General features: G+C 46.8%; 1 protein-coding gene across 8 annotated transcripts in view; it reads right to left on the bottom strand.

Annotated features, from left to right (window-relative positions):
• Positions 1–3,380: 3,380 nt before the first annotated feature.
• LOC120916544 (MOB kinase activator 2-like) overlaps positions 3,381–25,843 on the bottom strand; it is a 303,463-nt gene continuing 281,000 nt past the window's right edge. For 6 of the 8 annotated variants that reach the window (XM_040327588.1, XM_040327584.1, XM_040327585.1 and 3 more), the window contains one exon: positions 3,381–4,384. In XM_040327588.1, coding sequence (XP_040183522.1) covers positions 4,107–4,384 — 278 coding nt within the window. In that variant the 3' untranslated portion in view covers positions 3,381–4,106. Of the gene's footprint in view, positions 4,385–14,316; positions 14,408–25,843 lie in introns of all 8 variants that reach the window. The other 2 variants (XM_040327592.1, XM_040327590.1) reach the window with 2 other exon arrangements.

Raw genomic sequence — 25,843 nt, 5'->3', positions numbered from 1 at the left:
TGCACGGAAGCTTTACAGGTCTTTGGCATCTGTAAAGATTTTGGTGTGCCTCTTGCGCATGCGAAAACGTTTTTTCCCTCTACTTCCATTGAGTTTTTGGGAATTACCGTTGACTCTGAGCGCATGGAATTCAGGTTGCCAGAACAAAAACTCCAGAAGATGAAATTATTGATCGCTGTTTTTCTGTCCAGAAAGAAGGTTCTTCTAAAAGAAGCCCAGTCTTTGCTGGGGCTTTTCGCATTTGCAGCCAGGATTATCCCTATGGCCAGGGTGTTCGCACGCAGATTTTCACTAGCTATCAAAGGTATTAAAAACCCACATGCACATGTGCGTATTTCCAGAAGTGTCAACGAAGATTTTAAAATTTGGGATTCCTTTCTGAGTAATTTTAATGGTTCATCAGTATGGCAGCATGAATTCTTGGATAGCAATCAACTGGAATTATTTACAGACGCAGCTGGGTCTTCAGGCTTCGGGGCCTTTTTGAACGGTCAGTGGTGTGCTAGCGAATGGCATTCAGAATGGCTGCAGAAGGAGGTGTTGCAGAACCTAGTCCTTTTGGAATTATTCCCTGTCATAGTTGCTGTGGTAATTTGGAAGGAAACCTTTATGAGTCGTAGGATTTTGGTCCACACTGATAATAAGGGTGTCTTTTTTGCCATCAATACCTTGTTTTCTAAGTCTGAGCCTGTGATAAAATTATTATGATTTTTGGTGTTACATTGTATGCACTTTAACATTTGGTTGAAAGCCGAGCACATAGCAGGTACAGAGAATAATATTGCTGACGCTTGGTCTTGTTCACAGTTCAAGAAATTTCGGGACTTGGCTCCGGCAGCAGACCAACATGGGACCCCTTGCCCAGATTTCCTCTGGGGCTTAATATGGGACTAATATTCGCCAAACTCAAGGCCTCGGTGTCGGATAAGACGTGGTTGGATTATAGGCTTTCGGGTTTGGTTTTTTTGTGCGTTACTTCATACGTTTCCTTATCTTTCCTGTCCTTCCTTATTCAGTCTCACCTTAGCCCGGCTTCCATAAGTAAAATTTTAGCAGGTGTCTAATTTTTTCTGAAATTTGCAGGTTTACCTGCGCTAACTTCGTTTTTTCAGGTCACCCAGTTTCTCAAGGGTCTTAGGAGATCCAGACCTTCGGTTGATAATAGGCATCCAATTTTGGTCGCCTTGTTGTGCGACCTTCTCAGAATTTTACAGGAGGTTTGTTCATCAGAATTTGAGTCTCTTCAAGGCTGCTTTCTCAGATGCCTTTTTTGGAGCCCTTAGGATAGGGTAATTTACAGTGGCAAATAAATGATCTCTTTCTTTTCTTTGTATGTCCAGATAAACAATGGTTTACTTCACCTTTTTCTTTGCAGATCTAAGTCCTCTCAAGATGGAAAGGGTCAATGGTTCTGTTTGTCAAGCTCATCAAATGTGTCTATATGTCCTTTCCTTCATGTTGCTAAGTATATATCAGTTAGGCCTTTTTCTATTGAGTAATTTTTTATTCATAAAGACATATCCTCTTTAACTAGGTATCAATTCTCAGCTGTTTTGGCCGCTTGTCTAAAGTGTCTTAACCTGTCTGGTTTTCGTTTCTCGACCCATTCGTTTAGAATTGGGGCGGCCACTGCAGATGACTCTTTTGGACTTTTGGAAGAAAAATTGAAAAGTATAGGCCGTTGGGGTAGTGACAGATAAAATGTATGTCCGCCCTGGTCTTCTAACCCTTTAACTTTCTTTTTCAGATTGCATCAGGACATTGGTTTGGATAGTAGGTCACTAGGTTGGGCTGCCAAACATTCTGGATCTAGAACCTACTCCTCCAATTTATGTCTGGATACTAAGTTATTTATGATTTTATGGTCAGGTGTTAGGGGAATGCGTTGGCGTAATGTTAAAGAACAACTAGCTTATTTATCCAGCATCTGGCCTTCTCCCCAAATTTTGGTCATCCATGCTGGGGCGAATGATCTGGGTAAAATGAATACATGGGAATTATTGTGCGAGATAAAAAGAGATCTGCACTCTATAACTCTGATGTTTCCATCAACGGTCTTGGCATATTCTGAGATGGTTCCTAGGCTGTTGTGGTCTCCTCAGGGTAGCCTATTCTATGTAGAGATGATTCGCATATGCCTTAACAGGACGATTCATAGTTTTATAACTTCTGTTGGTGGTTTTTCATTCCGCCACTCTGAATTAGAAGGGTTTTTGCCAGGTTTGTTTTGCAAAGATAGGGTTCATTTATCATTTATAGGCCTGCACATTTTCAATATGGGCCTCCACAGCTTGATCGAATCAGCCACGGTGGTGGGGGGGGGGGGGGGGGCCTAGTAGCTTCACTGCTGGCTACGGCCGGTGGGGAGTAGTCGTTCAGCTTTGGCTGGATGGACACCATTTAATTTTTTATTAAAGATAGTTTATCCAAGATGGCTTATTTATTAGAATTTTAGAGATTCATTTTAACCCCCTCTATGGATAACACCGTGGCCATTTAAATCCAAGATTCAATAAAAATGTGTTGTATTATATTGGTGTGATGTCTTTCATTCTGGAATACCTTTGTGCTAGCCCATGAAAGGTTACAGCAATAAGCTAGACCACCATGGGCTGGCTCAAAGGAAAAAACGGCAGTTCACCTTGCTCTGTTCTTTATTTTGGGCAGCAACAGCTGCGAGATTGGTGTTTCACGGCAAGCAGCTGATTGGGCAATTTTGGCGGCTATCAGCCCGCGCTCAAGGAGAATATAAAAGGACCAGGAGAGGTGGCTGCTCAGACCGTTCCTGACTAGCAGCGACGCCCACCCACCCTCCCTTCTTTAAAAGTCATGCTGTTGTCCAAATCGGGGAGTAGTCGTCCAGCTTTGGCTGGATGGACACCATTTATTTTTTTATTAAAGATAGTTTAGCCAAGATGGCTTATTTATTTGAATTTTAGAAATTAATTTTAACCCCCCCTATGGATAACACCGTGGCCATTTAAATCCAAAATTCAATAAAAATGTGTTGTATTATATTGGTGTGTTGTCGCTTTCATTCTGGAATACCTTTGTGCTAGCCCATGACCCACAGAAGTAAGCAGGCAAAAAGAAAAAGGATCAAAGTATGTGAACATGACTTCAGGTAATTAAAATGGGCATTTGGATATTTTGTTTTTCATACTAGCGTGTCATGATCCTACGGGGTAAAAATGACCGCACCAGCCAAGCAGATACTGGCAGGAAAAAGCGCCCAGAGGTGATTCGGTTTGCATGCGTTGCGCTATACAAGTCATTCATTCATACCAACCATTATAAGGGAGGGGAGGGGGAGTGGAAGGTCAATTGCTAATATGCTGGAGTTGAGCTTTAAGAAAATAAATGCAGCTTACATGAAACAGTTTGAATTCTAAGAGTAATATTTCTTTTCCTTGCAGCTAGCCCCTGGTCTATTGTTTTATTAACAATCTTAAGAAAAACAAATTAAATCATTTTTTTTTAACTTAAATGAATAAATTACAAAAAATTAAGTGCATTAATTTTTTAAAGTGACATCTCACCAAAATAAATATATACATAACTGTAGACTACAAATATATCTTTAAAAATATGGAATTGAGATTTATAATTAAAATAGACCCAGTAAAAAAAATAAAAATAAACAAAGATAAAAGCAAAAAAGTGCCCTTTCTGGAGACTCTGACCTTTTCAATATAAATGTGCAGTCAATATTTGTTATTCAGTGACCAAATGTTAAATAGCGCCCTGTAACCCATGAAAAGCAGCCACTTTTAACCATTTTCTGCCAAGCAATACATAAAAAAAATAGTCCCTGTTGGCCATCTTTTACGTAACTTCAAACTGCTTCTGACAGGTATATTTGCTGTTCCCATGTTAAGCACTTTGGTGGCTTATGTAAGGTTTCTTTCCTGAGCCAACTTTTTGAGCTGTTGTAATATGCATCTCCCAGAAATTTCTAGGCTCCACCGTCCTTTCGTTTGGCAAATAGAATCTGTGCTGGAGGTGCAACACTAAGCAGGAGATTACAAAAGAGTGGGTTTTTTCGGTTACGATTTTGCTATATATTTGAAGTGGCAGTATACATGGAAAACCAAGGATCTGGTGGTTCATGTGTTCCGAGAATGGCTTCCTGAAGTTTTGGGACAAGGGCTGGAATTAATTAAGGCTGTGGTTAAGTCTTCACTCAAGGCCATTTCTTTGGAGTCGAGAAGGTGGAACTCTGCACAGAAAAGTAGAAGGTGAAGATAGAGGGTGTTCAGATGGGGATGTAGTTCAAGATTCACTACAGTTTTAAAGTGACAGGTGTAGATGTGGCCCAGAAGGTGGAAGAGGAATCGGAATGTCTTCTGAATGGCTGGTTTAAAGGACTTTGAGAAGTCTTTACCTGAACAAAAGAAAAAGGACAAACACATCATTGTTACAAAATGCGTCAAACTATTTAAAAAAAATGCAGACTTTTTTCATAGCAAACACTTTATCAAATCTGAGTTTTTGGCTTACACACCTTGGGCCAGATTCTGAAAGATCAGCGGATCTTTCTGCTGGCGTAACGTATCTCCGATACGTTCCACCGCCCTAACTTTGGGCGCAAGTTCCGTATGCAGAAAGAACTTGCGCCCTTAGTCACGGCGGTGTAACGTATGTGTGGCGGAGTAAGCCCGCCTAATTCAAATGGGGATGTTGGGGGCGTGTTTTATCCAAATTTGACTTGACCCCGCGTATTTTAATTTTTTTGTGAACGGTGCATGCGCCGTTCGTGAAAAAATCCCAGTGTGCATGCTCGAAAATCCGCCGCAAAACATCATTGCTTTCGACGTGAACGTAAATTACGTCCAGCCCTATTCGCGAACGACTTACGCAAACAACGTAAAATTTTCAAAACTCGACGCGGGAACGACGGCCATACTTAACATTAGCTACGCCTCATATAGCAGGGGTAACTATACGCCGAAAAAAGCCTAACATAAACGACGTAAAAAAATGCGCAGGACGTACGTTTCTGAATCGGCGTAACTACCTAATTTGCATATTCCTTGCGCAACTATACGGAAGCGCCACCTAGCGGCCAGCGTGATTATGCAGTCTAAGACACTTACACCAGTCGGATCTTAGGGATATCTATGCGTAACTGATTCTCTGAATCAGGCGCATAGATACAACCGGCCGGACTCAGAGATACGATGGCGTATCTTGTTTCTGAATCCGGCCCCTTGTTTTAACAGATACACAACTGCAAAAATGTTGCAGCCATGAGCCAACAAGCTCAGGGTTCTGGCACTTTAATATAGAAACTTTTCTTTCACTAGTATTCCTTAGGTTAGATACTGGTCAGACGCATGCCCATAACCATCTGTAATTCTATGCAATTCAGAATAGCATCTTTCAAAACTTGTATCACCAGAGTGGTACTGTGGATACAAAAAAAAATAGCACATGTTCCACGTCCTAATTACTTCGAAATTAAAAAATGGAGCATCGAACCTGGACTTTTTAGGCACACCCATACACAATATTAAAATAAAAATATTTTATTACATTTAAAACAATATGCTTTAAAATCATACTAATGTATACTGCCTGTATTGGAAGGTATTCACCACTTATACAAACAAATGCAAATGTCAAAAAATGAAAACCATTGTAAACAGTATATTGGTTCCAGAGTGCTTGATGTACTGTACATGTAGTATACGGTATCTTGACTTGCTCAAGATACAGTATGCCAAATATCTACAGTACATCAAGCACTCTTGAACCGATATACTGTTTACAATGGTTTTCACCTTCCCATACAGGCAGTATACATTAGCGTGATTTTAAAGCATATTGTTTGGTTACCGTTTTAAATGTTGTAATAAAATATTTTTATTTTAATATTGTAGATGGGTGTGCCTAAAAATAGGATTTTTATAACAGCTTACCTGTAAAATCCTTTTCTTGGAAGTACATCACGGGACACAGAGCACTATAGTAATTACTATATGGGTTATACGCCCACTTTCAGGTGATGGACACTGGCATAATCCAGACAGGAAGGCCCCCCCCATACCGGGAGTACCTCAGTTTTGTAGCAAAGGTTATATATTATATAAATATATAATCTTTGCTACAAAACTGAGGTACTCCCAGTATGGGAGGGGTTATATAGGGGGGGACTTCCTGCCTTGATTATGCCAGTGTCCATAACCTGAAAGTGGGCGTATAACCCATATAGTAATTACTATAGTGCTTTGTGTCCGGTGATGTATTTCCAAGAAAATAATTTTATAGGTAAGCTGTTAAAAAAATCCTATTTTTAGACACACTCATCTTCAACAGCTTACCTGTAAAATCCTTTTCTTGGAAATACATCACAGGACACAGAGCACTATAGTAATTACTATATCACTTTCAGGTGATGGACACTCGCATAATCAAGACAGGAATTCCCCCCCTATATAACCCCTCCCATACCGGGAGTACCTCAGTTTTGTAGCAAAAATTATATATTTTTTTATAATATATAATCTTAGCTACAAAACTGAGGTACTCCCGGTATGGGAGGGGATATATAGGGGGGGGGGGGCCTTCCTGTTTTGATTATGCCAGTGTCCATCACCTGAAAGTGGGCGTATAACCCATATAGTAATTACTATAGTGCTCTGTGTCCCGTGATGTATTTCCAAGAAAAGGATTTTACAGGTAAGCCGTTATAAAAATCCTATTTTCTTTATCATACATCATGGGACACAGAGCACTATAGTAATTACTATATGGGACATCCCATAGCAATGTCACCTGAGGGGAGGGAGACACAAAAAAAACAAAGCAGACTGCCGTTAGACGTGAGGACCTATACTGCTGCCTGCAGAACACTGCGCCCAAAGGCAGCATCCTCATGTTGACCTACATCCACCTGGTAGAATTTCATGAATGTACAGTATGTACCGATGACCATGTTGCGGCCATGCAAACCTGAGTCATGGAGGCTTGGTGATGCACTGCCCAAGAAGCACTAACTGCTCTGGTAGAGTGCGCTCTAGGACGAAAAGGCAGAATCTTTCCCCTTAAATCATAGGCCTGAATAATGACCTGGCGAATCCATCTAGAAATTGTAAATTTTGATGCTGCCTGCCCTCTTCTGGGGCCTTCTGGCAACACAAACAAAGCATCAGTTTTCTGTATCTGGGCAGTTGCTTCCAGATAGAAATTAACCGCCCTTACTACATCAAGAGAATTTAATAATTCTTCTTCTGCGGAACATGGTTCTGGAAAAAATGAAGGTAGGTAAATATCCTAGTTCATATGAAAACTTGATACTACCTTAGGAAAAAAGGACGGGTGAGGATGTAACACCACCTTATCCATATGAACCACCAAGAATGGCTCTTTACAAGAAAAAGCTGCCAATTCAGAAACTCTACTTGCGAAGTTTACCGCCACCAAAAATACAAATTTCTTTGTCACAAGGACCAACGAAGCATCGCACATTGGCTCAAAAGGAGACTCCTGGAGGGCCGATAAAACTAGATTCAAATCCCATGGGCACAGAGGTGATTTAATCAGCAGAGTTATACGCGTTACTCCTTGTATAAAAGGTCTGAACTAAGGAATATGAGGCTAGAGGCCTTTGGAAAAAATTTACAAGGCTGAGACTTGATCCTTGATAGTACTCAAGTCTAGTTTCATCTCCACTCCTAACTGTAGAAAGGCGAGAACTCTACTTATGACATACTTGCGAGGATGCCAATCCTCGTTTTCACACCAGGAAACATAGGCCTTCCAGACCCTATAGTAAATGGCCCTAAAGGCCGGCTTCCTTGCATTAATCAGGGTAGTTACCATTGAGCCTGAAAGCCCCTATTTTTTTAAAACAAAGGTCTCAGTCAAACCATGAAATTTACTGTTTGTAAGGCAGGATAGAACACTGGTCCTTGTGAAAGCAGATCCGGGCGGACAGAAGAGTCCAAGGATCCCCTCTGGGCCATGCTGGAGCAACTAGGATTACCAGCTTCTGTTCCCCCTTGATCCTGCGTAGAAGACGTGGAAGCAACTGAACTGGAGGGAACGCAGGGAGAACTGATCCCAAGGAGTTACTAAGGCATCCGTCCTGCAAGCGAGCGAATCCCTTGTTCTTGACACAAAGCTGCCCAACTATTTGTTGAACGTGGACACCAATAGGTCTACGCCCGTGGTAGCCCATTTCTGACATATAGCAAGAAAAACGTTGGGATGCAGAGACCATTCCCCTGGGAGCAATTGCTGGCGGCTCAGGAAATCTGCCTGGCAATTTTCCACTCCTGGGATGAAAACCGCAGACAGGCAAGGCACATGCTCTTCTGCCCAAGCCAGAATATGGTTTACCTCTTTCTCGGCAGCGCGACTTTTGGTGCTGCCTTGGTGATTGACATAGGCCAATGCTGTGGCTTGTCAGATTGGATCCTGACAGAATAGTACCATAATCTGCCCGTCCAGGCCCTCAGGGCCAGACGTGCCACCTGAATTTCTAGAATGTTGATGGGCAAGGTCTTCTCAGATTCCAACCACTCCCCCAGGATAGTGTTCCCTTCCAGGACTGCTCCCCAGCCCAAGAGGCTGGCATCGGTCATCACCATGCTCCAAGTAACTGGTAGTAAAGTTTTCTTCTTCTGCAAGTTCTTAGTTAGTTAACCACCAATTGAGACTCTGGCACATGCTTGGAGTCAAGCAAATTGGACAATCTAAATTGGTCCTTAGTCTTTTAATTTTACCATCTTCCCCAAAAACCTCATGCAAAGGCGGACAGAGGGACTTTCCTTTGTTCGGACCGTGTTCTCTTATAGCACAGACCTTTGCCTGGGGTTAAAACACTACTTTGCTGGTTGTGTCTTTAACCAGACCTAAGTACTCCAGCCTTTTTGCTGGCCATAGGGATGATTTTTCTAGGTTGAGAATCCAACCAAGATGTTCCAGATACCTGACCATGCTGTCGACACTCTGGTCTAGTCCTGCTGCAGACTGATCTATTAGCAGCAGGTCATCTAGGTATGCCACTACCGCTATACTCTGGGCCCTCAGTCTAGCCAGAAGCAGAGCCAGGACCTTTGTAAATACTCACGGAGCCATGGCCAACCCTAAGGGCAAGGCCACAAACTGAAAATGTTCCTGTTCTACTGCGAATCGCAGGAATCTCTGATGAGCAGGCAATATTGGCACATGGAGATATGCATCCTTGATGTCTATAGATGCTAGAAGTTCTCCTCCCCGAACAGTGCATACTACTGACCAGATGGTTTGGAACCGGTTCAGACCTTTGAAATCTAAAATGGGTCTGACATCTCCATTCGGTTTTGGCACCATGAAGAAATTTGAATAAAACCCCATTCCCTGTTCTTCTAAGGTAGTCTCTATGATCACCCCTTGAGACAGCAGCCGGTCTAGTGCCTGAAACAAAGCCTCTCTTTTTATTGGGTCCTTGGGAACGCTCGATCTTAGGAAGCGAGATGGTGGGAACTCCCAAAACTCTAGTTTGTATTCCAGAGATACTGTGAAGATGACCCATCTGTCCTGGAACTCCTCCCGCCAGGCTCCTGCAAACTGCAGAAGCCTTCCTCCCCACTTGATCAAGCGGGGGCGCCCCTTCATAAGGTGGCCTTGGGACTCTCTGCTTTGCAGATTTCTGCACCCAGGACTTTTTCTGGCCTTGAGCTTGGTTCTGAGGCCTTCCTCTTGGCGCTGATGGCGGAGGCCCCAGGCGACGGAGAAGTAGAACTTTTAAATTAAGGATGCCTACGCCTCCTTTTCACTGGAAGGGGGGTACTCTTTCCACCCGTGATTTTCTGGATGTACTTATCCAAGTCATCCCCAAATAACTGTTCCACATGAAAGGGAAACCCAGTCAGCAGCTTTTTACAAGGCAACTCCGCTGACCAATGCTTAAGCCACAGAACTCTCTGCATGTGTACCAACATGAGAGCAAGGCGAGACGTCTGATGAAAAGAATCTTTAATAGCGTCAACCGTAAAACAAAGGGCCCTAGGCAACTAATATCCAAAACGTCTCAGTAAATTATTGAATTAGCAATGTTTGAGACTTCAAAGCTGAGAAGGGCTCCTCTGGGACTGAGTCCTCAAATGAGGAACCATCCTCCTGTTCATCTAGTGCGTCCCCTAAGGGCACATCTGAATCCTCTACCCACTCCTGATCTGTGGACAAAGGGCCCGGAAAAGGGGACAAGTCATGCTTCTTCCCAACCTTGGAGGACGACTCGAGCAGACTAGCCATCTTCCCATCCAAACAGCCAAAGCCGTAGCCGGTCATCTTTAGTGACGTATGCAGAGGCTGGAATGTTGGAGGTAGCTACAATGCCTGACAAGCCCAATGGCTCTGCCTGGTCAGCCGTTTCAGGTCTTTTAGGGGAGGGCGATACTGTGGAGGCGCGACTAGGATTCCCAGACCCTGACCACGGTGCCTTTGCGCCCCTTCTCCCTGTTTTTCTTCCTCTCTTTTGGGAATACATAGTCCTAAACACAAAAGCAGAGGTACTGTCACCATGCATCTATTGCTGAACTCAGTCTTAGCAATGGTTAATATGCCGCTATCAATGCTACAGCCAGATGCTGAGTAGATGGGTCTTGAGAATGCCTGTACCCAACACCCAGCGCTTACATGCCCCTGGATCAGTGCCTGTGTCCCTCCGTCAGCCACCATACTACATACACAGCCTGAGCTTAAATGGAAAGCCGCCGGTCCACACTTGCATATATGCATGTCGATCCACGTGCATGCTGGCGGAGCCGAGTCCCACCCCCCAGTGAAATCTTCTCTGTTCAATTTTTTATGAAAGGAGGAAAGCTCTCGCGTGCGGGAATCCACAACGGGAATCCTTAGGGAGGGGGAAAGCAGAGCAGAAGGGTCCCCAACTACTCTGGCAGGTGGAGTCCCCTAAATGACCCCTCTATCAGGTGGCTGACAACAGGAGAGGGAAAGGCAGAAGCTCCTCCACAAGCGCTGCAGACAAATTACTCAAGACAGGCAAGCATGGGATGTTATCACCAGGTATGTTTATTTACACCCACTAGTGGTAGAAAAAAAAACATCTTCCCAACTTACCCTTCCCGCGGCAGGGTACTGCTGGAATAGCACAGCGACCCAATCTTCACCCATCACAGCGGGTTAGTGTCATGCCAGACCTTCAAGGATGGGGCCCCTTGGTATGTAAGGTCCACTGCCTTGGACCTGTATAGCGCCCTGCCAGAGCAAGCCAGTGGTACAGCAGTGTGACCAAGGATCGCAGGGTCCAGCTCTCCTGAGAGAAGCGTTACAGGCAAAACCTTGTTCTTCTTTACCAAGGCTCCGGTAACATCCACTTAAGCCTTTGTTTCTGGCACTTTGAATGGATCTGATAGGGTGGCTCCTTGACCTTATGGAGCACCTTTTAGCACAACATTAACCGTAACCAACACCTTTAGACACTGGTGAAAAAGGGAAGGGGTTATATGGGGGGGGGGGACTTCCTGTCTTCATTATGCCAGTGTCCATCACCTGAAGGTGGGGGTATAACCCAAAAAGTAATTATTATAGTGCTTTGTGTCCCTTGATGTACGATAAAGAAAAGTCCAGGTTTGATACTCAAATTTTCAATTTCTGAAATATGTTCTTGTTTCAGTCCCATCCTTGCACCCAGAGAGTGAAGCCATGTCTTTGAAAAAGCTGACACTTAAATAGAATGTTTGCGCTCTCTGAAATTTCATGCCGAGTGAATCAGAACTCAAAAAGTGAACATTTGTTGTCTTTAAACTGATTAACTAAGCAGTACCCTGAAAATCTACCCTTTCATCTATTTTCAATTTGTCCTGAAAATAGCAGTACTGCTTTCTTTTCTGAAAAGAAACGTGCAATGTAATGATCTCCTGGCTCCTCTTCTACTGCTTCTTAAAACGTAAAGGCTAAATATAAATAAAAAGAAAAGGACACACATTATATATCTATATCTATCTATCTATCTATCTACAGTAGGTGTTTGTGATATTGTGTTTTTAGCACGACAGCATCGCGCTGATTCTCGGCGACATGGTGCCGAGATCTCGCACTCACTGGAATAGTGACAGCACATTCCAACGTGCGCGTCATAGAAGCGACGCCAATTCTACACGTGTGCAGCGTTTGTTATGAATCCTGAGGGGGAAGTCCCCGCCGGATTTTAAATAAAAATTCGGCATGGGTTCCCACCTCAGGAGCATACCGGGCCCTTAGGTCTGTTATGGGTTGTAAGGAGAGCCCCCCTACGCCGAAAAAACGGCGTAGGGGGTCCCCCTACAATCCATACCAGACCCGTATCCAAAGTACGCTACCCGGCCGGTCAGGAAAGGAGTGGGGACGAGCGAGCGCCCCCCCCCTCCTGAGCCGTACCAGGCTGCATGCCCTCAACATGGGGGGGTTGGGTGCTCTGGGGCAGGGGGGCGCACTGCGGGGGCCCCCCCCACCCCAGAGCACCCTGTCCCCATGTTGATGAGGACAGGGCCCCTTCCCGACAACCCTGGCCGTTGGTTGTCGGGGTATGCGGGCGGGAGGCTTATCGGAATCTGGGAGCCCCCTTTAATAAGGGGGCCCCCAGATACCGGCCCCCCACCCTAAGTGAATGGATATGGGGTACATCGTACCCCTACCCATTCACCTGGAGGAAAAGTGGTAAAAACACAAATAAAAAAAACAGGGTATTAAAATATTTTATTAGTCTGCTCCGGAGGCTCCCCCTGTCTTCCTTAGCTCTTTTACCAGGGGGAGCTTCTTCTTCCGATTTCCGGGGGTCTTCTCCTGCTCTCCTGGGTCTTCACCGCTCTTCTCCGCTCCGGGGGTCTTCTTCTATGTTCGCCGCTCTCCGCTCTTCACTCGGCGCACCCCGGTTCTTCCTCCCGCTGTCCGGTGCCTTCTCCTTCTTGCGCTGTTCTGTGACGTCTTCTCCTCTTCTTCCGCTGTTCTGCGACGTCTTCTACTTCTCCCTTCAGGCCGCTGTGCTGTGACGTCTTCTCTTCTTCTCTTCTCCCGATGCTGACACGTCGCCTCTTCTCGCTGCAATGACGGGTGCTCGGATTTATATAGGCCTCACAGTCCCATCATGCTCTGGTACCTACCCATGTGATACCTACCCACGTGGTACCTACCGGAGCATGATGGGACTGTGAGGCCTATATAAGTCCGACGCAAGCCACGCACCCGTCATTGCAGCAAGAAGAGCCGGCGTGTCAACATCGGGAGAAGAGAAGACGTCACAGCACAGCGGCCTGAAGGGAGAAGTAGAAGACGTCACAGCACAGCGGAAGAAGGAGAAGGCACCGGACAGCGGGAGGAAGAACCGGGGTGCGGAGAGCGGTGAACATAGAAGAAGCCCCCCCCGGAGCGGTGAAGACGTCACAGAAGAGCGGTGAAGACCCCGGAGAGCAGGAGAAGACCCCCGGAAATCGGAAGAAGAAGCTCCCCCTGGTAAAAGAGCTAAAGAAGACAGGGGGAGCCTCCGGAGCAGACTAATAAAATATTTTAATACCCTGTGTTTTTTATTTGTGTTTTTACCACTTTTCCTCCTGGTGAATGGGTAGGGGTACGATGTACCCCATATCCATTCACTTAGGGTGGGGGGCCGGTATCTGGGGGCCCCCTTATTAAAGGGGGCTCCCAGATTCCGATAAGCTCCCTGCCCGCAGACCCCGACAACCAACGGTCAGGGTTGTCGGGAAGGGGCCCTGTCCTCATCAACATGGGGACAGGGTGCTCTGGGGTGGGGGGGGGCCCGCAATGCGCCCCCCTGCCCCAGAGCACCCAACCCCCCCATGTTGAGGGCATGCAGCCCGGTACGGCTCAGGAGGGGGCGCTCGCTCGTCCCCACTCCTTTCCTGACCGGCCGGGTAGCGTGCTTTGGATACGGGTCTGGTATGGATTGTAGGGGGATTGTAGGGCTCTCCTTACAACCCATAACAGACCTAAGGGCCCGGTATGCTCCTGAGGGGGGAACCCATGCCAAATTTTTATTTAAAATCGGGCGGGGACTTCCCCCTCAGGATTCATAACAAACGCCGCACACATGTAGAATTGGCGGGAATCCAAGTCGGATCTCCCGTCGCTTCTATGACGGCTGTCTCCATCGCGGCAAGCCAGCTCGGCGCTGGCTCAATCTCGCCGAGAAAGGGAGCGAGATTGACACAATATCGCGTGCACCTACTGTATATATATATATATATATATATATATATATATATATATATACACATATACATATACACACACACACACACACACACACACACACACATATATATATATACAGAAAGGACAAAGACAATTGCTAGAAAAAAAAGAAAATACCAGAGGGATATGAAAGATTATGAGGATGATCTGGTATTCAAGTGGCAAAGTAAATTGGAGGAATCTGGGACTGCATCAAATAGGAGCTCGCCTGAACAGGATATAAAAAAAATTGTTACTAGGGAGAGAGAATAAACAGAATGGTAATACTATGGGGACTAATGAAGTGACCAATACTCCGAACCAAAAGCCCAGAAAGCATGGGAAGAATAATGGATGGAAACCTTTCTGGAAAAACAATTGGCAGAATCAAAACACCTATAATGCACCTAGACCATTCCATCAGATGCCCAATAGGGGAAGATCACGGACACCCCGTTGGAGAAATCAAACTAATCAAAATGGGAACATGTACTATGAAAATCAAAGACAGAAGAGGATATGAAAACTCTAAGGCCCCGTACACACGATAGAATCCATCCGCTGAAAAATCCCAGCAAATGGGTTTCAGCGGATAGATCCTATGGTGTGTACACTCCAGCGGATCTGTTTCCGCGGATATTTCTCCCCTGGGATGGATTCCAGCAGATCGAATATTTGCTGACATGCCAAACAAATCCATCTGCTGGAATCCATCCCAACGGATGGATCCGCTGGTCTGTATAGACTCACCGGATCCATCCGTCCGAAGGGATCCCCCGCATGCGTCGTAATGATTCGACGCATGCGTGGAATTCCTTATACGACAGCGTCGCGCACGTCGCAGCGTCATAATCGCGGCGACGGCGCGACACGTCATCGCCAGAGGATTTCGGTGCGGATTTCAATGCGATGGTGAGTACACTCCATCGCATTAAAATCTGCTGAAATCCTCGAGAGGATTTATCCGCGGAAACGGTCCGCTGCACCGTATCCGCGGATAAATCCTCCCGTGTGTATGGGGCCTTAGGCCCCATGCACACGAGACGCAAATGCAAACTCATCTAAACACAAGATTTCAAACGCAAAGACCGGTGTTTAAAACGCCCTTTTTTGCCGCAAATTTCGCAGCGTTTTACCACGTTTGCGTTTATAAGCGTTTGGTTAAGAAACATCATAAGACCCTCCCTAAGCTCAAAAAACAGTATTATTTAACCATTTCAGCCATTTTGTGAGACCAGAGCAGCTGAGAGAGCAGCAGTGTACGTGTATTTAGCGTGTCACTTGCCACGCCACCTGCCTCAAGTTGTGAATTGTCCACTTGCCACGTCATCTGCCACGTCACCTGCCACAAGTTGTGGATTGTCCACTGGCCACATCATCTACCATGTCACCTGGCCACATCACCTGCCACAAGTTGTTGATTGTCCACTTGCCATGTCACCTGGCCACGTCACCTGGCCACGTCACCTGCCACATCACCTGCCACGTCACCTGCCACAAGTTGTGGATTGTCCACTGGCCACGTCACCTGACACAAGTTGTGGATTGTCCACTTGCCATGTCACCTGCCACAAGTGGATTATGAACTTGCCAAATCACCTGGCCACGTCACCTGCCACAAGTTGTGGATTGTCCACTGGCCTAGTCACCTGGCCACGTTACCTGCCACAAGTTGTGGATTGTCCACTTGCCATGTCACCTGGCCATGTCACCTAGCCACATCACCTGCCATGTCACCTGGCCACGTCACCTGCCACAAGTTGTGGATTGTCCACTGGCCACGTCACCTGCCACATCAACTGGCCACAAGTTGTGGATTGTCCACTGGCCACATCACCTGCCACATCCCCTGGCCACGTCACCTACCACAAGTTGTGTATTGTCCACTTGCCACGTCATCTGCCATGTCACCTGGCCACACCACCTGCCACAAGTTGTGGATTGTCCACGTCACCTGCCACAAGTTGTGGATTGTCCACTTGCCATGTCACCTGGCCACGTCACCTGCCACAAGTTGTGGATTGTCCACTGGCCACGTCACCTGCCACAAGTTGTTGATTGTCCACTTGCCATGTCACCTGGCCACATCACTTGCCACAAGTTGTGGATTGTCCACTGGCCACATCACCTGCCACGTCAACTGGCCACGTCACCTGCCACAAGTTGTGGATTGTCCACTTGCCATGTCACCTGACCACGACACCTGCCACAAGTTGTGGATTGTCCACTTGCCATGTCACCTGGCCACGTCACCTGGCCACATCACCTGCCACGTCACCTGGCCACAAGTTGTGGATTGTCCACGTCACCTGCCAGTTCAACTGGCCACGTCACCTGCCACAAGTTGTGGATTGTCCACTTCCCACGTCACCTGACCACGACACCTGCCACAAGTTGTGGATTGTCCACTTTCCACGTCACCTGCCACAAGTGGATTATGCACTTGCCACAAGTGGTAGATTGTCCACTGGCCACGTCACCTAGCCACGTCACCTGCCACAAGTTGTGGATTGTCCACTTGCCATGTCACCTGGCCACGTCACCTGCCACAAGTTGTGGATTGTTCATTGGCCACGTCAACTGGCCACGTCATCTGCCACATCACCTACCACAAGTTGTGGATTGTCCACTTGCCACGTCATCTGCCATGTCACCTGGCCACGCCACCTGCCACAAGTTGTGGATTGTCCACTGGCCACGTCACCTGCCACAAGTTGTGGATTGTCCACTGGCCACGTCACCTGGCCACATCACCTGGCCACGTCACTTGCCACAAGTTGTGGATTGTCCACTGGCCACATCACCTGCCACGTCAACTGGCCACGTCACCTGCCACAAGTTGTGGATTGTCCACTTGCCATGTCACCTGACCACGACACCTGCCACAAGTTGTGGATTGTCCACTTGCCATGTCACCTGCCACAAGTGGATTATGCACTTGCCAAATCACCTGGCCATGTCACCTGCCACAAGTTGTGGATTGTCCAATTGCCACATCACCTGCCACAAGATGCGGATTGTCCAATTGCCACATCACCTGCCACATCACCTGCCACAAGTTGTGGATTGTTCACTTGCCACATCACCTAGCACGTCACTTGCCACAAGTTGTGGATTGTCCACTTGCCACATCACCAGGCCATGTCACCTGACCACATCACCTGCCATGTGACCTGCCACAAGTTGTGGATTGTCCACTTGCCACGTCACCAGGCCATGTCACCTGGCCATGTCACCTGCCACAAGTTGTGGATTGTCCACTTGCCACATGACCTGGCCACGTCACCTGCCACAAGTTGTGGATTGTACACTTGCCACATCACCTGGCCATGTTACCTGCCACAAGTTGTGGATTGTCCACTGGCCACGTCACCTGCCACATCACCTACCACAAGTTGTGGACTGTACACTTGCCACGTCACCTGGCCATGTTACCTGCCACAAGTTGTGGATTGTCCACTGGCCACGTCACCTGCCACATCACCTGGCCACGTCACCTACCACAAGTTGTGGATTGTCCACTGGCCACGTCACCTGCCACAAGTTGTGGATCGTCCACAATGCAATGCAAGCAATTACATTTTTTTATGTTTTTTCATCATTTGCCATCATTTTTGAGATTTCTAATGTAAAAAAATAGGTCACCTTTAAAAATGCCTATAAACCAAATCGAGGCAAAACGCCGGTACCGCGTATTGCCGCGATTAGCGGCGTTTTGCGTCTGAAACGCAAAAAACCTTTGCGTCTGAACCCAAAATTTTGCTTCTGAAAAAACAAGCCTAAACCCAACTGCTTTAAAACGCAAAAAAAACGTGAATGTGTGCATGGACACATAGGATAACATTAAATGTGTTCTGGGGCAGTTGAAAAAAATGCCCAAATGCCTCTGAACTCGAGTTTACCAGCGTCTTGTGTGCATGGGGCCTTACAATGTCCCCACATACAATCAGTATGACCATCTGAGAAGAGATGATGAAGGGGGGAGAACTCCAAGATACTATGAGAATATGAGCACACCTAATCATCAATACTCATATGGAAGAGAAAATAGAAATGGATTACTGAGGCGTTTTTTAGAGCAGAGACGCCGAGAATACCCGAGGCGTCATCAGGAAAAAGGGGTACAGAGGTCAAGGAATTGGAGCCTGGAACACAGACCAGGAGGAATGATGAAAGGAGGTCCCAGGAACCAGGATCCTCAGAGAATTCGAGACAGGGAAGAAAGACCACCACCAGGACCCAAGAAAATCGATCTGGAAGAAACGGAAATCAAGGAGAGGATGCAGGGCGGGAACAAAGAAACAGAAGAAAAAAAGAGTAATAGGAGAAGGGATAATAAATATCAGCGGAGAGGAACTTACTAAAGATGAAATTAAAGTACTTGACAAAGGCCTCAAGTTTGCCCCCAAAGAAAAATCTTAACAAATTTGATGCCTATGTCGACATTAATAAATTTGCTAGAAGTCTCCATATTAAAAAATATATGATGAATAAACCAGGTGAAGGCTTAGTAAGAAATAAAACTGTGGAAAACGATGTCCAGTTCAGCAATTTTAGAAACAAGTCTGTATTCAACCCGCCAGTAGGAAATGAAGGACATATTGAAGTGTTTAGAAGAATGGTATTGAAGGACCTGCATGATAAGCAGATAAAGAAAATGCATGATCCAGGAGACATTAAGAGTGGTATAAGAAAATTGGAAGAGATATTGTAGTGAGACAGGCAGATAAAGGGGGGGGGGGGGGGATATTGTCATTCAATCAAAAGTGGCATACAAGAAGGAAATTGAACGCCAACTGAGTGACAATACCACTTATTTGAAACTACCTGGGAACCCTATAGTCCGTTACAAGGATGATCTGGCAAGTCTCATAAAAAGAGGGATCAAAAATTCAAGTTAGTCTTACCGGTAACTTGTTTTCCAGAAGTCTTTCAGGACAGCACCTTGAGAGATATGGTGACTCCTCCCACTCCATCAGGAAACACCTTCTTTCCAATCTTTTAAAAGGGAGGTCCTTCCTTGTACCATCAGTTGTAATAGAGAAAAACCTCCGGCCCCCGGCTGGAACACATAAACACATACGTTAGTCACAGCATAGTTCATTTAACACTCATAGGGCGGGTCGTTGCTGTCCTGAAAGACTTCTGGAAAACAAGTTACCGGTAAGACTAACTTGAATTTTCCCGAGGCGTCTTTCAGGACAGCACCTTGAGAGGATAACAGAGACTTACTACCTTAGGGCGGGACGACAGCTTGTAAGACCTTCCTGCCAAATGCCTGATCACTGGCCGAGGTGAGGTCCAATCTATAATGTCGCACAAACGTGTGAAAACTTGTCCACGTCGCTGCCCTGCAGATCTGCTCTGGCGTGGCACCAGCTCTTTCTGCCCATGAGGTTGCGAGAGCTCTGGTTGAATGGGCATTAACCCCTTCTGGTGGGGTCAGGTCTGCCTGTAAATAAGCCTCCCGGATAGCCAGCTTCAGCCACCTAGCTAGGGTCCCCTTAGATGCCTGTTGGCCCCTCTTGATACCCCCAAAGAGGACAAAAAGAGCATCCGAGCGTCTGAACGGACCTGTTATCTCCAAATAACCTAATAAAGTCCGCCTGACATCCAACATGTGAAAAAATAATTCCTTCTCTCCCGAAGGACTAGAACAAAAGCTGGGAAGGACAATGTCCTGTAAACGATTTGCCTTAGAAGCTACCTTTGGCAAAAACTTAGGGTCAGTTTTAAGCACTACCCTATCCGTAAATAAACATAAATAAGGCTCTTTAATAGACAGGGCCTGCAATTCACTAATCCTACGTGCCGAGGTAATAGCGATCAAAAACAAAGTTTTTAGGGTAACATTCCTAAGCGATGCTTCCCCTAAGGGTTCAAACGGCTTGTTTGCCAGGGATCTAAGTACCACTGAGAGCTCCCACTTCGGGAACCCTTGTAACCGTAGTGGTCTGGATCTTGTGAGAGACCTAAAAAACCTACCCACTAAGGGTTCTGTGGCCACAGGCCTCTCCAAGAACACTGCGAGTGCGGATACCTGCACCTTTAGGGTACTAATAGCTAAGCCTTTATCTGCCCCTGCCTGTAAAAACTCCAAGATGGAACTTAAATCCCTACGGTCCTGGCCCGCTGAGCTACACCATGTGGAAAAAACCTTCCAAACCTTGGCATAGATAGCTCGGGTCACTTTTTTCCTACTGTTAAGTAAGGTGGAAACTAGACGGTCAGAAAACCCCTTATTTTTTAGGATTTCTCTCTCAGAAGCCACGCTGCCAAGGAAAGTCGTGCCACTTCCGGGTGAGAGACCGGGCCCTGTGCTAGAAGATCCCGCCTGAGGGGCAGATGCCAACAAGGTTCGGCTGCCATCGTCAGGAGCGTCGCGAACCATGCTCTTCTGGGCCAAAACAGGGCGATGAGGATGACCGGGACCCTTTCCTTCTGGACCTTTCTCAGAACCAAGGGAATTAGCTGAAACGGGGGGAAGGCAAAGCAAAGGCGAAATTTCCAGGGGTTCGCCAGAGCATCCACCCCTAGGGAGCCATCCCCCTGGCTCAGAGAAAAGAACTTTCCTACCTGGGAGTTCTCCTTCGAGGCGAACAAGTCCACCTCTGGTAGACCCCATCTGTCGGTGATCTGTAGGAAAACCTCTGGATTCAGGGACCACTCCGATTCCCAAATCTGGTGTCTGCTTAGAAAGTCCGCCACCCGGTTTAGTGATCCTTTCAGATGTAGGGCCGTCAGGGAAAGTAAGTTGCTTTCTACCCAGAGCAGGATTTCTGTGGTAAGGGACTGAAGCATCCGGCTTCTCGTACCCCCCTGTCTGTTTAAGTAGGCTACCACCGTGGAGTTGTCTGTCAAAATCTGAACATGGCGACCCCGTAGGTGTGGAGCAAAGCCCACTAGGGCCAGGGCGACTGCTTTTAGTTCCCTCCAATTTGAGGAACGCAGGGATTCCTCCTTTAGCCAATTTCCCTGAGTGAACCTTTCGTCTAAGTGGGCTCCCCATCCCCAGGCGCTGGCATCCGTGGTAAGCCTCTTTTCCACTGGGAAGAACCATTCCAGACCTTCCACAAGCACTCTCTGATTTTTCCACCAGTATAGGGATCTCTTTACACTGGCTGGAATCTTCACCTGAGAGTCCAGGGAATTGGGCTTGTGATCCCATGCTTTCAACAAAAAAGCCTGCAGGGGTCTGAAATGCAATCTCGCCCACTGGACGGCTGGCATGGTGGAAGTCAAGACTCCCAGAGCTGCCATAACCTGCCTGACTGTTAGTGTCTGGTGGGCCTGCAACAACCGAACGGAATCTAAGACCTTGGTTGCTTTGTCCAAAGGGAGAAATATTCTCCGGCATAGTGAATTCACCTGGAATCCCAAAAAACGAATCTCCTGGGAGGGTACTAGGGCGGACTTCTGAAGATTTAAGATCCAGCCCAGGGATTCCAAGTGACTTCGTGCCCGAGACAGATCTGCCAACAACCTCTCCTTCGAGGGGGAAAAGAAGAAGAGGAGGTCGTCCAGGTAGGGAATGACCTGTATCCCCTGAAGCCGCAAAGGTGCTAAGGCTTCTGCCAGAACCTTGGTGAAGATCCGAGGTGATGATGAGAGCCCGAAGGGGAGGGCCCTGTATTGGAAATGCTGTACTGTGCCCTCCAACTCTACAGCTAGCCTGAGAAACCTCTGCGACTTTGGGGATATAGGAATGTGTAAGTACGCGTCCCTCAGGTCTATCGATGCCATGAAGCAACCTGGCGTCAGAAGATTCCTAATGGAAAATATCGAATCCATCTTGAATCTTCTGTACTTTACACATCTGTTTAGAGGTTTTAAGTTCAGGATTAGCCTGAATTTTCCTGTGGGCTTTCTTATTAGGAAGACATGAGAGTAAAACCCCCTGCCCTGGTCTACTAGAGGGACCTGGACTAATACTCCCTGCTGTCGAAGCTCCGACAGGGAGGACTTTAAAGCCAATGCCTTCACTGGATCTCTTGGGGTCTGAGTTACCAAAAATCTTGATGGTGGGGCCTCCGAGAACTCTATAGTGTAACCCTGGGCGATAGTGGTCAGAATGTACCGGTTGTCTGATACTGCCGACCACTGCGGAAGGAAATTCTCCAACCTTCCGCCTACCCGAAGGGCTGAGTCATTGCGGCTTGTTGGTTTGCGCAGGAGGATTGAAAAGGACTCCCTTACCTTTACCCTTCTGCGCTGACCAACCTCTCTTTCCCTGTGGCCCTTTACCCTTATTTTGCTGCTTATGGGCCCGAAAAAACCGCTTAGGGGGAGGATTTTTCGCTTTTACTGGGAAAGCCTTTTTCTTATCTGCCGTCCTGTCCAGAATACTATCTAGTTCAGGGCGGAACAGTAGGTCTCCCGAGAACGGGATTCCACATAATTTACTTTTGGACGCTGCGTCTCCTGGCCAGGTCTTGAGCCAAAGGGCCCTCCTGGCTGAGTTGGCTAAGGCTGCGGACCTGGCAGAAAATTTAATCGCCTCGGCCGAGGCATCTGCCATATAGGCAACTGCTGCAGCTATAGTGGAAAAAGAATCCAAAATATCCTGTTTCGGGGAATCAGCCTCAATATGTGCTTTAAGCTGATCCACCCAATATTCCAGGTTACGAGCCACGCAAGTGGTAGCCATGGCTGGTTTCAGATTGATCAAAATAGACTGCCAGGCTTTCTTAAGGAGAAGATCCATACGCTTATCCATAGGATCTTTGAGCAGACCCATGTCCTCAAAGGACAAGTCCGTGGAACGCGAGACCTGCGAAAAGGCTGCATCCAGCCTTGGAACCTTGTTCCAGATAGCTGATGGATCCTCTCCAAAAGGAAAGCGTCTTTTGTGGGACTTGGAAAAAAAGGGTTTTTTCTCCGGCTCCTGCCATTCCCGTAGGATAGTCTCGGAAATAACCGAATGTACCGGGAAGGTACGACCCTTGGGTTCGCAGAGACCAGCATACATTCGGTCGTGCAAACTTAGGTCCTTCTTCTCCTCACCCAGTCCTAAGGTAGCGTAAATGGCTATAAGGAGATTGTCCACCTCCTCTAAGGAAAGTTTAAACTTTGCGGGAGACCCCGTTTCCTCCTCAGTCTCCGATTCCCCACTAGAGGGGTCCTGAGGTTGCCCTAAAGATACCTCCTCGAAGACCGAGGGCCCAGAAGATAATACCACTACCTCCTGGGAAGACTGAGAGGTGGACGGCTGAGTAGAGGGGGTAGAAGCTAGGGATCCCCTAACTGACTGGAATGAGGCCAGTAACTCGTTTTTAACGGAAGAGACTAACTCCTCTCTAATAGAAGCTGACTCTTCCTGCACTACTGCCGCGATGCATGCTTTGCACCAAGGTTTCTTCCAGTCCTCCCCCAATCTAGTCCTGCACGCAGGACACCTTCTCTTAGTATCCGTTTTGACCTAAGGAAACGGGCGAGAAGAAAAAACAATAAAAGGGGTCCGGAATGAGACCCGGTCTCAGACAAGAAAAAAGGAACCCCCCCCATTCACCAGGTGCGCCAGGAAGGAAAGTGACCACTGCCTGCGTCCTGACAGGCCCCCATGCCACTGGGGGGAAAAAAATAAGGAGACCGAGAGAGAGACATAAGACCCCCTCACCCCTAAGGAAGACAGACTCACGTTACTGCTTCCCGCCGAGGTCCTGCTGGTGCCAGTGCCTGCTCCACTCGCTGTGTCTTCTGTGTTGTCCATAGTAGAGACGACAGCGCTACTCCTGTGGCATGTGTAGCGCTTCCTGGATTCCTAAAGCGCCGCTGCGCCGGACCAGGAAGCGGAAATAGGCCCCAGCGTCCGCCCTGCCCCTCCTCCCGGCGCGCCGGAAGTGACGCGCGTCTCCGGAGCCTGGCTCCGCCAAAATGGCGGCGCCCCGCGCACACGCGGGGAATCGAATGCCCGGCCCCAGATTTGCTGGCTCCACTGAGCACGGGGAAGAGAGGAGCCTGAATACCATCACCGCCGCGCGGGTGGCACAGGAGAGCGGACAGTCTCCGCGACGAATCGCCGCAAAGAAAAAAAGAAAGGTAGGAGTACAAAAAAAAAAAAAAAAGAGTCCGACTTTCAGGAGCTCCCTGAGATATCAGACTCCCTCCTAAAAAGATGCCCCCTCCGGAGGAGGAAACACAAAAACTGATGGTACAAGGAAGGACCTCCCTTTTAAAAGATTGGAAAGAAGGTGTTTCCTGATGGAGTGGGAGGAGTCACCATATCTCTCAAGGTGCTGTCCTGAAAGACGCCTCGGGAAAAAGGCCTTTTGAATAAGAAGGAAGGAAAATACTTACAACCATTGGGATGCAGGATCTTGGTCATATATACCCTTCCGAAAATTCATAAATCCAGAGAAGATCCTCTGGGAAGGCCAATTGTTAATGGAATCAACTCAGTAGGGGCGAGAATAGGAGAGTATATTGACTGGTTCCTCCAGCCTCTAGTGAAAAAAAACGAATTATACCTCAGGGACACAAAGCATTTGATACAGTTATTGGATACCATTGTACTCGATGGTAGTTCGATCTATATGGCTACAGCTGATGTCTCATCTCTTTACACAATCATAAATCACAAGGAAGCCATACAAGCAACAAATTGGGCCTTGAATGGTCTGAGTGACCTCAAAAATGCACAACAAAAGTTCATTGCTAATTGCCTGGAATATAGTCTAGAGTAGACCATAACTATTTTTGGTATGAAAACAAATATATTAAACAAATTTGTGGCATAGCAATGGGCGTGAAATATGCGCCAAGTGTGGCTAACCTATATATGGCAGAATGGGAAGCAGAAGTTTTATATAATAGAAAACCACTACTTTTATATAAACGTTTTATTGACGATATTTTAATTATTTGGGCAGGAGACAGGGAGAGTCTAAAGCCCTGTACACACGATTGGTCCATCCGATGAAAACGGTCTGATGGACTGTTTTCATCAGTTAACCGATGAAGCTGACAGATGGTCAGTCGTGCCTACACACCATTGGTTAAAAAAACGATCGTGTCAGAACGCGGTGACGTAAAACACAACGACGTGCTGAAAAAACAAAGTTCAATGCTTCCAAGCATGCGTCGACTTGATTCTGCGCATGCGTGGATTTTTAACCGATGGACGTGCCTACTAACGATCGTTTTTTTTCTATCAGTTAGGAATCCATCGGTTAAATTCAAAACAAGTTGGCTTTTTTTTAACCTATGGATAAATAACCGATGGCGACCACACACGATCGGTTTGGACCGATGAAACGGTCCATCAGACCGTTCTTATTGGTTTAACCGATCGTGTGTATGCGGCCTAATTGATTTTGTTTTTTATCTTAACACGAATGGGAAAAACATTAAACTTACTTGGGAGATAAGTGATGAAAAAATCAACTTCCTTGATCTAGAGATTATGAAAGAAGGAGCAAAATTGACAACACAGACGCATTTTAAAACAGTAGATAGGAATAGCTATCTACCTCTGGACAGTTGCCATCGTACCCCTTGGCTGGATAACATACCAAAGGGACAGCTCCTAAGACTAAGAATAAATTGTACCAAGACTGATGTATTTCTGAAACAGGATTTTATCGGCAAGAGGTTTGTGGAGAAAGGCTACAAACAGGACTTCATCAAGAAGAAAATAGAAGATGTTTCTGCTCTGGAAAGAGATACG

Source organism: Rana temporaria, chromosome 10, assembly GCF_905171775.1.
Source record: "Rana temporaria chromosome 10, aRanTem1.1, whole genome shotgun sequence".
Taxonomy (NCBI): Eukaryota; Metazoa; Chordata; class Amphibia; order Anura; family Ranidae; genus Rana; species Rana temporaria.
Note: the sequence above shows the minus strand (reverse complement) of the source record. Positions and strands in the feature narration are given on the sequence as shown.